General features: G+C 37.2%; 1 protein-coding gene across 3 annotated transcripts in view; it reads left to right on the top strand.

Annotated features, from left to right (window-relative positions):
* LOC150094916 (uncharacterized) overlaps nt 1-10,330 on the top strand; it is a 61,071-nt gene extending 50,741 nt beyond the window's left edge. For all 3 annotated transcript variants that reach the window (XM_090410983.1, XM_090410982.1, XM_090410984.1), the window contains 3 exons: nt 1,553-2,358; nt 8,380-8,562; nt 9,936-10,330. In XM_090410983.1, coding sequence (XP_090267109.1) covers nt 1,553-2,358; nt 8,380-8,562; nt 9,936-10,121 — 1,175 coding nt within the window. In that variant the 3' untranslated portion in view covers nt 10,122-10,330. The remainder of the gene's footprint in view (nt 1-1,552; nt 2,359-8,379; nt 8,563-9,935) is intronic.
* Nucleotides 10,331-13,097: the final 2,767 nt, after the last annotated feature.

Below are 13,097 nucleotides of genomic sequence, written 5' to 3'. Positions count from 1 at the left end.
AGAAGTTTCGTCCAATACTCACTTATGCCTCACCGGCCTGGAGCCATACTTCAAACTCAAACATCATTAAATTACAACGCATTCAGAACAAGTGTCTTAGAATGATCCTGGGCGCTCCATGGTTCATCCCAACTGTCCAACTGCACCGCGACACGGAGGTCCCCTATATTTACACCTTCATGCGGACTATAGCAACCAAATTCTTTTCAAAGGCAACTGTGCATCCTAACAGACTGATCCAACTGGCCGCTGACAATGATGCAACGGACTATTCTAAGCACAAAAGACCTAAAGCCATCCTAAACCCCCTCACTGAGGATTAATCTCCTAGCCCAATCAGGGCGAGCAATATAGCTCATGAACTCTTTCTACTCACAGTCTCTGTTAAGATAGACGGGAATATGAAAAGCTTTTGCTTCACCCGTTAAGCCAGTAATGTTACTAGTTACTACTGTAGTGTGTGTGTGTGTGTGTGTGTGTGTGTATATATATATATATATATATATATATATATATACACACACACACTAATAATTCACCTCAGTCACTATCCTACAGATAGCATTATGTTTCTTCTATAGACACACCAGTGGATATATGTGAAATATTGTTCATTTACTTTGCATTAAACTGGGTTAAACGCAAAAGCAGCTTCCTGATCCTTTCACAGTCCATCTTCAAACGTACCGAACTTGCTTCTCTTCTTTCACTTCAACTGTTTCTATTCCGTGGTACAGCTTTCACTACGAAGTTCTCCCCACAGACTATAATCTCTAGTTCTTAAAACAGTCGATTGCGTCATTCGTGTTTACACGCAGCACTAGTGTGCTATAGGTTCTTCAACCGTCACTCTTTTTTTTTTCATCTTAGCGAACTTAAATTATTAGCTTCGCTATGCTGAAAAGGTATTCAGTTATTTCGAACGCAAACACATTCAATTTGCAGATATGTTTTAAAATAATTAAAAATATTTTAACTTTAATATTATAACTGAAACACTACGAGTATTTTAGTTATCAAAATGAATACAATTTGATATAATTTTTTTTTGCTCAATTACTCGTGTACATTTTATTATTTGTAATTTTTAAATTATTGTAATGGAGGAATAAAACACTGACTGACCTTTAGATAAAATGATTTGATTGCGCAATACCTATGATGTTGTTGCGCTCTTCGCCATAATAAATAAATAAAATTAGTCTTTGTATTAAAATATTAGTATGCAGTACTAATATGTTTGTAATTAACAACGTTTCGTCCATTAGTGGCGCTGCTGTTCTTTAGCTTCAACATATTTTTCTTATCTGAGAGGAATTATTAAGAGAAATTCAAACTCCAAAGTTCTCTTCTAGATGAAAACACGTCTAAGTTTTTTTTTTTAAAGTAAAATGAAGGAAAGAAACGAGAATAGTTGAATATAGTACTGAAAAGGTAAAAGATGCAGTGATTTATATGCATCTTATAAAATTGAAGCAATGTGAGAGTTGAAATATATATTCGTTCCCCACACTGTTGATGCTTATTACTAATTATTATTTTTTTTAATCAGGTGTCGGACAACGCAGTCATCGAATTAAGAAAAAAGAGAAAAAATCTCAGCTAATTTCTCGTTCTGCCATTATCCAAGGTCCTCTTCCGTGGTCTAAACTATCGGAGCGTCAGTCCAGTGAAGATGATGAGAGTAGAATGACCGGTATGTCTCGTTCTGATTCTGGAGGCTTTGTGCTAGATGGTAGCGATGATGAAGATGCTCTAAATCTCAGTATCCATGAACGGTATGATGATTTCAGGAAAAGAATTAGACGACGTAGTCGTCACCTATCTCGTCGTAGCAGTCGAAGTTCATCATATCAAAGTTCTAGTGGAAGTAGCGATATGGATGACATCTCGGAAGGCCCGGAATTAGGTGCTACTCCCAACATATACCAGCCCATCCGTCCTGCAAACTCTGAACCATCCCTCGTTCAATTGTCTCCTGAGGACACATTACTTCTGCCACCCCTTTCTCTTCCTCCAGAAACTATAATGCTGGCGATGGGTGGAAAGAAGTTAATGATGACCACCACTAATGGACAGCTCAAGGCTTATTCCTACGATGGTGTGAATCCCAACCTTCCTGTTCCATTCAAAGCTAAGTTTCGTCGGCGACATAACTCAGGTGATATTCAAAGTGAAAAATATGCTGAAGCTCCAGATTCTTTCTGGTACGTTCCTCCACCTACGGGAAGTGCTGTGACATCCGCATCAAGTTCGGTCGATGAACTCTCGGAGATCATCGAAGATACAGGGGCATCTGGTAGTACGTTATCAAAAAGTGTATCTTCCAAGCAATTCAAAAATACCAAAAATCTTGAGGTAAGGAAAATTGAACATTATTATTTTAATTTTATTTGATGATTTTATTCTTTAGCATTAGAGAAATCGAAAGATTTTCTAAGCCTTTTCTAAGCACACTGATCAACATATTTGAGAGAAAGAGCTCGATTATCTTTACACCTATCGGACGTTTTTTTTTTTCGAGGGGAATATTCATAATGACATCAGTACCCTTTGGTTTGAAAACCTAGGTTTGAATTCCATCTAGGACTCTTAAGTGCCTTTCAACTGAAGATGACAGCCAGTTTCATATGGAGATGAAAGTCCTTTTCTTCCTGAAACATTGGATTCTCACCATAGCACAACCAACAGAAGAACACACACCCAACTAACAGATACATGTGGTTCATGACCATTGATGTCTTGTCATTGTCGAGAACTTCACCATCCTATAAAATTAGGTTTAGAAATCCAATTACAGTATTTGATCATAAAAGGCTGCTTTTCAAATGGATGAGGGATTTGAAATTACACTTCGTTGTACTATTTTTTTATTTATTTTTTGCTCATATTTATGTTTTATTTCCAATGTCCTACTTTATATATAGTTCGTTATTCCCGCAAGAAAAGTTCCACATGATAATTCATAAATTTGCTTATTCAAACATTAAAAAAAAAAAAAAAAACGCGTTCGTTGCTTTAACGAGAATGAGAATATTTTGCATTTGTACAGTTTTGAAAAAAATATTGAAATTTTCATTTCTGAGGAAATGAAAGAATTTCCGAGAAAACAGATCTCACTGAAAATTTATTGAATCCTGGTAATCAAGAAATTGTTCTTCCATCACTGGTATAGTGGGGCCGAAGAATAATTTGTAGTCCCCCCCCCCATCTCTCGCGCAATAATTTTTTCTTTGGCACTCATATGACAAACGAAAAAAAAATTAATAATTTCCTTTCCCACTGCCTTGCAGCGTATTACTACTGATGTATTGTCATTCTCAGGGACAATTCCTGTTCCTATGGTGAGTTCTTTCTTTCCTCCATGTGTCTCTATTTCCTGCCTTTCTCTTCATTAGTTTAGAACCTCTTTCACTTAACTGAAGTCCTGTAATATTCATATTAGGGTCACCCTCTTTTTCTTTTTCCTTATATATTCCTTTTAAATATACCCATTTATGTTCCCATGCATGTGACAAGAATTTGATCTTCTTTCTTATGATTATCTTCTTCAATAGTCGGTATCCATTTATTTCGCGTAAGATTTTTTCTCTCTCTCGCAGATTTACTCCAAGTAATACTCGCCAAGCCTTACTCTCCATTCTTTTCCGCTCTTCTGCTGTCCAAGTCTCTGAACAATACACTCCGGTTATTGAGGCACGACCTACCCTTCACAACACCATGTTGCCCGCATACATATTTATTTGCCCCCTTTTTATTAATTTTTTTCATATTGCTCTTCTGCTGTTCAAATCTTACATCAATATAAGAATACACTCCAAATAAATATTTTTATCAATCTTTATCATATTGCTTTACTTATTACTTTTAGAAAATATAGAAGATGAATTTCACCGCCGTGTGAAGCCATCACCTAGCTTATTAGAGGCCTGAAGTGGCTTGCAAAGTTTCATGATTGCTCTTCTGAGGAGAGTTTATGGATTATGTAAAAAAATAAACATACACAAAAATATAAAAATTAGTATTGAATCCTTAGCCAACCAACGGTATAAATGTACTATAGGTCTCTTCAGTAGGAGAGAGACCCGGGAGATATATACACACCAAGGTTGAAGTTATGTACAGGTCATATATATCTCATCTACAAGTAGACAAAAGGTGCTTGACCTTAATAAAAATCTCTGGGTAAGAGAAATATGTAGAAAATGTTTTACCTTGGGTATAATATACGTTAAAGATACCAAGATATTTTATTTATATACTTGGTTTTGATCCTTTTCCCAAGAAAGCAAAACAAAGTTTTGCGCGTGATATATATATTCACGCCTGAACTTTCTACATTTAAGTCGCGTTTATGTAGCATTTAAATGTATGCAACACGTCAGTGTAGCGCACATTAAAGTAGCAAATAGAATTGTTATGCTTTAAGGAACAAACATTTTTGGAGTAAACAGCATTAACGTTTCATCGCAATATTTTTATATCGCATACATTATTACTGTATCAGATAAATCACTTATCTCTTTAAGTTATTAGAATGCAGCTCTGTCGATGCACATCTCTCTCTGTGTCGAGTTAATTTACTTTCATCATCATTCTCAGAAACTGGCATGTTGAGTTTTTCATGTTTCTTCTTATTATCAGTTATTTTTCACGATGTGAGTAGTCATTTTTACGACGTTGTCGCACATGAAAGGCTGTAAACTTATAAAGAATTATTCTTGTTGATGGATTGAATGTTAGATAATCCGTCAATAGATCCTTACTTACTTTAGAGACCGGCATTATTTTTTTTTTCAAGACATCCAGTAGACATGATGGCAGATTAAAACCAGCAATGAAAATCAATCCCCAATTAAAGACTTGTAAATATGTTATGACATATTCCAAATCTACAAGGGAAAAGGAGATGTTCAAGATTGTGGCAACTATAGAGGGATCAAGCTGATGTCACACACGTTGAAGATATGGGAAAGAGTAATTGATGGAAGGATATTGCGGGAAACAAAAATTGGTGAGGAGCAGTTTGGATTTATGCCAGGAAGAGGGACAATGGACGCAACATTTGTGCTAAGGGGATAGATGGAGAAATATAGGGAGATGCAGGCGGAGCAACAAATGGTGTTTATAGACCTGGAAAAAGCGTACGACAGAGTGGCCAGACAGGATGTATGGAGGTGTATGAGGAAGAAAGGGGGTATCGGAAAAGTATGTGAGGTTGGCGAAGGAGATGTATGAGGGAGCGAAAACTCGGGTCAGGTCTAGTGTTGGCATAACAAAGGGGGAGTTCCCCATTGTCGTAGGGCTCCATCAGGGATCAACTCTGAGCCCCTACCTCTTGGATCTGGTCATGGATGTACTAGTGGAAGACGTTAAGGAGGCGCCATGGAGCATGATGTTTGTCGATGATATTGTTCTCTGCGAATCATCCTGAGAAAAGTTTGAAAAGACCCTGGAAGAGTGGAGAAAGGTATTGGAGGAGAGAGGCATGAAAATTAACCTGGTAAAGACCGAATATATGTCAACGGCGAGTGACGAGGATATGATCATACAACTCCAGGGTGAAAGTTTAACTTCAGGGAAGAAATTCAAGTACCTCGGGTCGGTCGTCGAGAGAAATAGTGACCTGGATGAGGAAATACAGCACCGAATAACATGCGGCTGGAGGAAGATGAGCCGGGTCCTGTGCAACAAGAGAGTGAGTTGCAAGATGAAAGGAAAGCTGTATAAGATGGTGGTGAGGCCGGCGATGCTCCATGGTGTGGAGACGTGGCCTATAACAAAGCACAGGAGAGGAAGATGAAGGTGGCGGAGATGCGGATGTTGAGATGGATGAGTGGTGTGACAAAGGACAGGATAAGGAATGACTACATCAGAGGGACGGTCAAGGTGGGGCCGATCGGTAAGAAGGTACAAGAAAGCAGGCTGAGGTGGTTCGGTCATGTAGAGAGAAGGAGTGAGGAGTATGTTGGTAAGCGAGTGGAGGGAAGGAGGAAAAGAGGCAGGCCCAAACTCAGATGGAGGGATAAGGTGGCAGAGGATCTTAAGGAGAAAGGTTGGAGTCGGGAAGATGCCCTGGACTGGAAAATCTGGAAGAAGAAGATTAAAAATGGGAACGCCGACCCCGTTTAACACGGGATAAGGCATAGCGAAAGAAGAAGAAATATGTTATGACAATGCAATTCGAACTCACAGCGAAATCGTGTAAGTTTGAGGTCAGAGATTGTTCATTCAGTCATCCAGGTTTTAATTTTAGATGTCTCAAAAATATATCAGTAAGTCAGGTCCATGACAGTGGTAAGGCGGATAAAGCACTAGTCTCGGGGCATACAAGATGAGGAGGCCCAGAAAAGATATTTTATTTTATTATTTTTTTAATTTTTTTAAATAGTGACAAGTAGGTATTACCTATACTACATATCTTTATGTATCTTGTAAATTGAAATATACATTTTTATTATAATTAATTTTATCATTATTTTTGTAACCATTTGCTCTGTAGTTATATCGATATAATTTGTTTCGTGGAAATTTGTGGATGAGCAGAATATTTTTATTATAGATGGTGGCAAAATGGTGTAACTTCCTACTATCCTGAGTTGGAAGCAACATATATAACAAGTATTGTGATGGTTAATGGGGGGAGGTTTGTTCTGCAATGCGTTCTGTGGCTTCATAGTAGCTTCTATATGCATTTCTCGTAATTCAATGGAATGTTAAAATTACTAAAGGGTTTTTTTTTCATAACAAACGAGCAAAATTAAACTCGTGAGCCAAAACATTGAACGCCCAACTCCTCTTCGGCCAACCGGACTACGCCATTGGCTGAAAATAGGCCATTATCCTGGTATGGGGTTTGTTCTTATGGACATTAATGGGTCATGTCATTCCCCATTGAACAGTTGTTGACCGCTAATTCTTAGCTGGCGTTTGTTTCGGACCAGGTATTGTGCTACAAGGTGACAATGTGGGCTGATGGATCTAAACTCTTTAATCAAGTCATTACCCCGAGTCACCAGGCTTGCGATGTGCAAGTATATCCAAGCATTCTGTGTGCTCCCCAAGCTGTCTGATTTTTCCGATTTCAATCCTATCGAACAGTTGCAGGAATGCATCCGCCGGCCGAGATCAATGTCTGGCTTGGTCGCTGACCTCCGAGACTTTGTTCTGTCTAGCTACTCAACCAGCCTTGGCATGTATACACGTCAACGTCATCATGATCGAGAAGTGCATATTAAAATTGTAGTACTATTTGATATTATATTGAATTAGCATACTAACGAAGTACACGAAGAGTGATATATTTTGTCCATATTGGCATCGATGTTGTCCAGAATATCTCAGGACAACTTCCGTTGTTTAGTGGAGTGGAGTCAATGCCAAGATTGGAGCAAGAGGTTATCAAAACCGAAAGAGACCAAACATGTTGACTAGGTAAATGATAATGATATTTTGGCTCATAAGTGTATATTCATTCCTAATGGAGGAAACTTATCAGACCGCAGTGATCATGACCAATTATCAAAAAAAAAAAAAAAAAAGAATCAGCTAACGCCTTTTATTTCCTTATAGGGAGTAGGCGAGGCCTTTATACCCTATCTAGCTTTTAGAGAGCGAATGGGCAGTTCAATCTCCACTGGTAGCCAATCAGAGATAGCTGGCCAATGTCTATCACTAATTATAGCAGTCACCGATGAAGAGGCTGGCAAACAAGTGCTGCCATCTCTTGGTACTGATAATGATATGTCAACAAGATATGTCACTGTCTGAAATAATGTGGGTACTACGGTCGATTTTCTTAAGTTTACGGGACGAAAAACCTGAGTTTCTGGGAGGAAAAAACCCGCTTGCCTGTGCCAGAGATAGACTAACTCGGGAACCGGTCGTAGAAAGGCTTATATAAAGTTCCTCCAGTCGGTGACCATACTTGAACTTGAGTCTAACTTCGAGCGACCAAGCGCTTGAAGCGTATAATCATTGCTATTACTGTTCATGAAAAGAGTAAAAGATGTCAGTAATCAAACTGAAACAACTTATTATTTCAAAAATATTATTTTTAATACTATTTTCTCAATGATTAATAAGTGGTTCTTGTATTACTGAAAAAGGGGAAAGATTTTATTTTTCATCAGATGGTGTAAGATCGTTTATTAAATAAATATCAAAAATAAATAAACAAACGAAAAACTGTAAGCCCGACTATAGGTTCGCAACAATTCGTGTATGATCGTTTATTAAATAAATATCAAAAATAAATAAACAAACGAAAAACTGTAAGCGCGACTATAGGTTCGCAACAATTCGTGGATAGGAATCGCATTGAATAGTGATAAAAGTTGGAAGTGCGTTTGAATTATAAATAGTTTATTTTTCTTTCAGATGGAGAAACAACTTTTAATGCCAAACAGCGATGGAAAGCGGCCTGTAGCCACATCAAAATGGGGATGCGGGCAACGTGCCGGTGACATACAGCTGAAAGCTGTAATTCAGTGGCTGTCAGCTAGTATGGCTAACATTCCATGCTTAGTGATATACACCAATCAAGATCCATTACTGGAACATGTGAGTGTATGATATAATTCTCTTATTAGTTTTTTTTTTTTTTTTTTTGAGGTAGTAGTTCGATAATGTTGACAAAATCAATAAATATATTTAATAACTGAAATAATTTGATTTATATTCAGCAGCGTAACTACGAGTTTTCGACCTCTTCTTCCCATAGGACCCTCATATTGTTGTAAGCTTTGTAAGGCCTACTAAGTCTACAAATTAAATCACTTGAATTAGTTTACTGAAATCTTCAGTATCATCCATCAATATAATAATAGAAAAAGCTTAAAGAAAATAAATAAGAATAACTTTAGCATCTTCAAAATTTATTATAGCACGAGCGATATGCTCTGTATATCAAACTGTTGTAATATGTGCATTTAAAAGCTTATGAATCGTGGCCAAATGCTGAAGGATCAAAAAAATACGGTGTTAATTAGTAAGTCTTATGAAGACAGTACAGAGCAGAGGCCACAACACTGCTGTGCGTTTAGGCAGTATCATGAATTTTATTAGTTGATTAGATGGAAAGTAATCTTGGGAAAGGAAAATGAGGAATCTCAAAATCAGTAATAGAAGACTACTAAAGGCAGGTCAAATGACATTCCGGGTTTGAAAGTGTATAACCCACGGGAATAGCTTTAACAGTTAGCCCAAAACGTTTGTACTGTTTTGACGAGGACCTAATTCGGCGCATTTTTAAATTATTTGCCCATTAATTACTATAAACTGGAGACTTTAAGTTTGATGCCTGAAGTAAGTCTCTGATTGCTCACCTCTAGTGTTGGGCCTGTACAAAATTTAGCCACTTCATTATCTAATGACATATCGCCCATAATTGCATGAGGCAGGCGCTTTGATGGAATTCCTATTCCTCAATTGATTATCAAATCGGGATGTTTACTCTGAATTCTAAAAGAATACTCTTCGTGATTGTCTGTTACCATTAGTAATTATCTTTCCATAGAAAATTCAATGGAATAATATTAGCGGCCAACTACTATCAAATTACAAAAGAACTGAAGATTATACAGAATGAAACTAATTTCATTTACAATAGATGATTGCAATATACAGTTCTTTGGGATCCAGAACACTGCAGTATTCTGCTGATATGCTGACGAATGAATCAATTAAAATTCCAAAGTAATTGTCTTTTTCCAATAGTAGATGTGTTTGTCCAAGTGTAAACACAAAAGACAAAATTCATTACAATTACTCTTTTGGTTAGCACTAAGGCTGAAGCACAGCTTATTTAAACGGGTAAAAAAAATCTATAAATTCTTCAAAATGTTAGTTTTATGGTATGTTTTAAACCAAGAAAAACTTCCTTTTTTTTTTTCATTTTGATAATGCATGCTAACAATTTTTGTTCCTTTTTTTAGATGTCGAAAATATATGTAAGAGCCTTAGAACGTCAATGGAGTGTTGGAGATTTAGCAGGTGAAGCCCTTCGATACTGTCGTAATAGGTTATCAAGCCAGAGCGGGGAAAAGCCATTGTGTTCCTCATTATTTACTCAACTGATGGGAAGTGATACCTATATGCTTGTTCAACATTCTCTTGACTGATTTACTGTGAATTTTTCCTACAATCGCGTGTTCTGTTGCTCAAACCAGAAACTAATAACACAGAAATGAAATGATGTGCAATATAAACATTTGTCACTCACCTGTTATATTAAAGAAAAAGGACGTTTTCAGCGTATCAGGCTTTTGAAGTTGAGATACTGTATTTTGGATAAACATATGTTAATAAATTGGACTTTTGTCAACTTTTATTGTCTCCTCCAGTGACTGCAGATTGCTGTACAGTTTAATGTTTGTATTATAATCAATGAATGATAAGGCTGCCGTTAACGCTCTAACTTCAAGGAAGTGCATAAAGATGTCTAAAACGATGTAATATGATTTAAAAAAATTATTATTTGAAGTAATATTATTTTAAGGATTTAACACTTAATCATTCTCATTTCTTACTTGAACCCTCATGGGATAAAAAAAAATAATAATTTCTTGTAAAGCCATAAAACGTCTAATATAATACCAAGTAAAAAATTTACGAAATTATCACAAATTGAGAGTTCATTAGAACATGATGCCATATTATCTCTAGCATACAGAATATAACTAATATTTTATCGTTCATTCGGTACCATGATAGAAATTAGCAACTGGCGCATGTATAATATTTTTGTATGCATTTTTTAAAGAAGTCATTAGAATCACAAGTGACATCTAGGATTGTAATCTCTCCTTGATACTCAAGATATTTTATCCAATTTTTCCCCCCTCCCGAATTGCAAGCGTGTTCCCCTTTAATAAGAGAGATCTGGGTTAGAATGCTGTGCAGAATGCAAACGCCGCCATCATGCTTTACAGATTGGGAAATAGCGCAGTGAATCACTTTTATGCGGCCACTTCACACAAACAGAACTCCAGCATGTATCGCGATTCGTTGCTCTGTATTACCTCTTTCACATGATCTACTATTCGGTAGACCATTTAAAGCTGGCTTTGCATCACCCAAGTCGAATTCGCGTCGATTGGAGTGGAGTCTGAACTGTATGCAGCAGTCCTAGGAAGGCTATAAAATTCACTACACAATGTCACCTGGCAAACCATTCTATGACTGCGAATATTCTAAATGCATTAATGCACAATGGGAGGAAAACGTGCATACTCTTTTATTCATCATCCTGTCTGTTGGTATACCGTCTGTTTGAGTATTTGTTTGAATATCAGCCGTATGTTAACGACATCCATTGTGTGAATTGGTTGATGAATAATATGGCGGAGACGTTGTCCTTTGACTGAGAAGACTTGTAGTCTAATCCCGCTTAGAATATGAAGAATATTTATTTAAGCTCAGATTAGTTATTGGGGAAGAAAATTCCAGTTTTATCTTCTGAGAAGCAGACAACTGATAGAACACTCCCGAGCACTCTCACACACAGGCTTGGATAGATTCAGTAGACTGGGAATTAACTTAATTTTGGTAATGATAGTTATTTGACCGTATCAGGGAATCGAGACTATTACAGCCCAATGAAAGAATTGGTAATATATAGTATATGTAAACATTTGATATCATTTCAAGAGTTCCGGAAAGGGAGCATGCGTGGATAGTGGGACGATATATTAGTTTCACTTAGGTACCCTATAGTACCCATATATAATAATATATATGGGTACTATAGGGTACCCATATATATTATTATATTCTTAACTGCCATATATATTATTACATTATTAACATATATATTAACTGCCCTAATAATGAACTGACACCAACTCGCATTTTTATCCAGCAGCCTTGCAAGCAATAGACCCTAATCCTGAGCAACAGCTCTATAACAAAATCATCGACATAGCCAAAGCAGTTCAAGGTGCACATGGAAACCTCTAAGATTCTTCAAATGACAAGACAACAACAACCCGTATAGGGAGCAGGCGAGGCCGTTTTAGATCTAAATTTTGGAGATGGAGTGGCAGTTCAATCTCTACTGGTAGCTGATCAGAGATAGTTGGCCCAAAGCTACCACTAATTTAAGCAGCCTGCAATGAAGAGATGGCTCAACAGATAAAGGAAGACCATGTAAAAGTAGAATGGTGAATAAATTTCTCTGATTGGCTTAGCATAGTATTATTATTAGTAGTAGTAGTAGTAGTCCTCCAGGATATCAATTGACTAATCGTGAGAGATCCCACACTCACATACACAGCTCATTATGCCATGCCTTAAATACATTCATAATGCCTGCACTCACTACACTCTCAGGTAATGCATTCCAATCACCTACTGCTCTTCAGACAAAAACCTATTCGTTATTCTTCTGCTCACACCGTCTTATACAGCTTTCAGGGATGGCTTTTTGTTCTACCTCTGTCTCCACCCATTCTGTGAAAATTCTCATCCACAATAATCTAGTAATAACACTTTACCAACTTATATCTCTCAATCATTTTTCACTCTACTAGATTCTACAATTTGCTTTCCCTTACTATTCCATATTCAATATTCCAGTGACCAGAAACCACCTTCAATCGTTTTTAACCTTTTTCAACATATTTTCGGCCTTTTTGAAAACCTATTTACCAAATCTGTTCATTAGTTTGCACAGAAAACTGAAACTGAAGAAAATGAAGCAACGATAGAATTAATTCTACTTGGAATTCCAGACAAAGCGACAGTGAGAGTAGCTGTGTAAGTGTTTCTTCATGGAGAAAATAATTCAACAGTAGGTTATAATGAAGACTGTCTAGAAAACAATCAGAGCCTGTGTAGCTCAGTGGATGTGACATTTGAACACACCACGACGCTTGGTCGCACGAAGGAAGACTTGATTTCGAGTCTAGTTTTTTCGACCGGTTCCCGAGTTAGTCTATCTCTGGCAGGGGCAAGCGGGTTTTTTCTCCCGGAAACTCGGGTTTTTCGTCTCGTAAACTCAAGAAAATTACACGTCGGAATGCGTGAGTATGTGTTCATGGGAGGGGGATGGAAGAGAAGGTTAGCGAACAGTGAGAGGGAGGAGGGGGGGGAAGAAT

This window comes from Typopeltis vanoorti, chromosome 21 (genome assembly GCF_054136105.1).
Source record: "Typopeltis vanoorti isolate ZY-2024b chromosome 21, IOZ_Tvanoo_1.0, whole genome shotgun sequence".
NCBI classification, from domain to species: Eukaryota; Metazoa; Arthropoda; class Arachnida; order Uropygi; family Thelyphonidae; genus Typopeltis; species Typopeltis vanoorti.
This window is presented reverse-complemented; position numbering and strand designations above follow the sequence as displayed.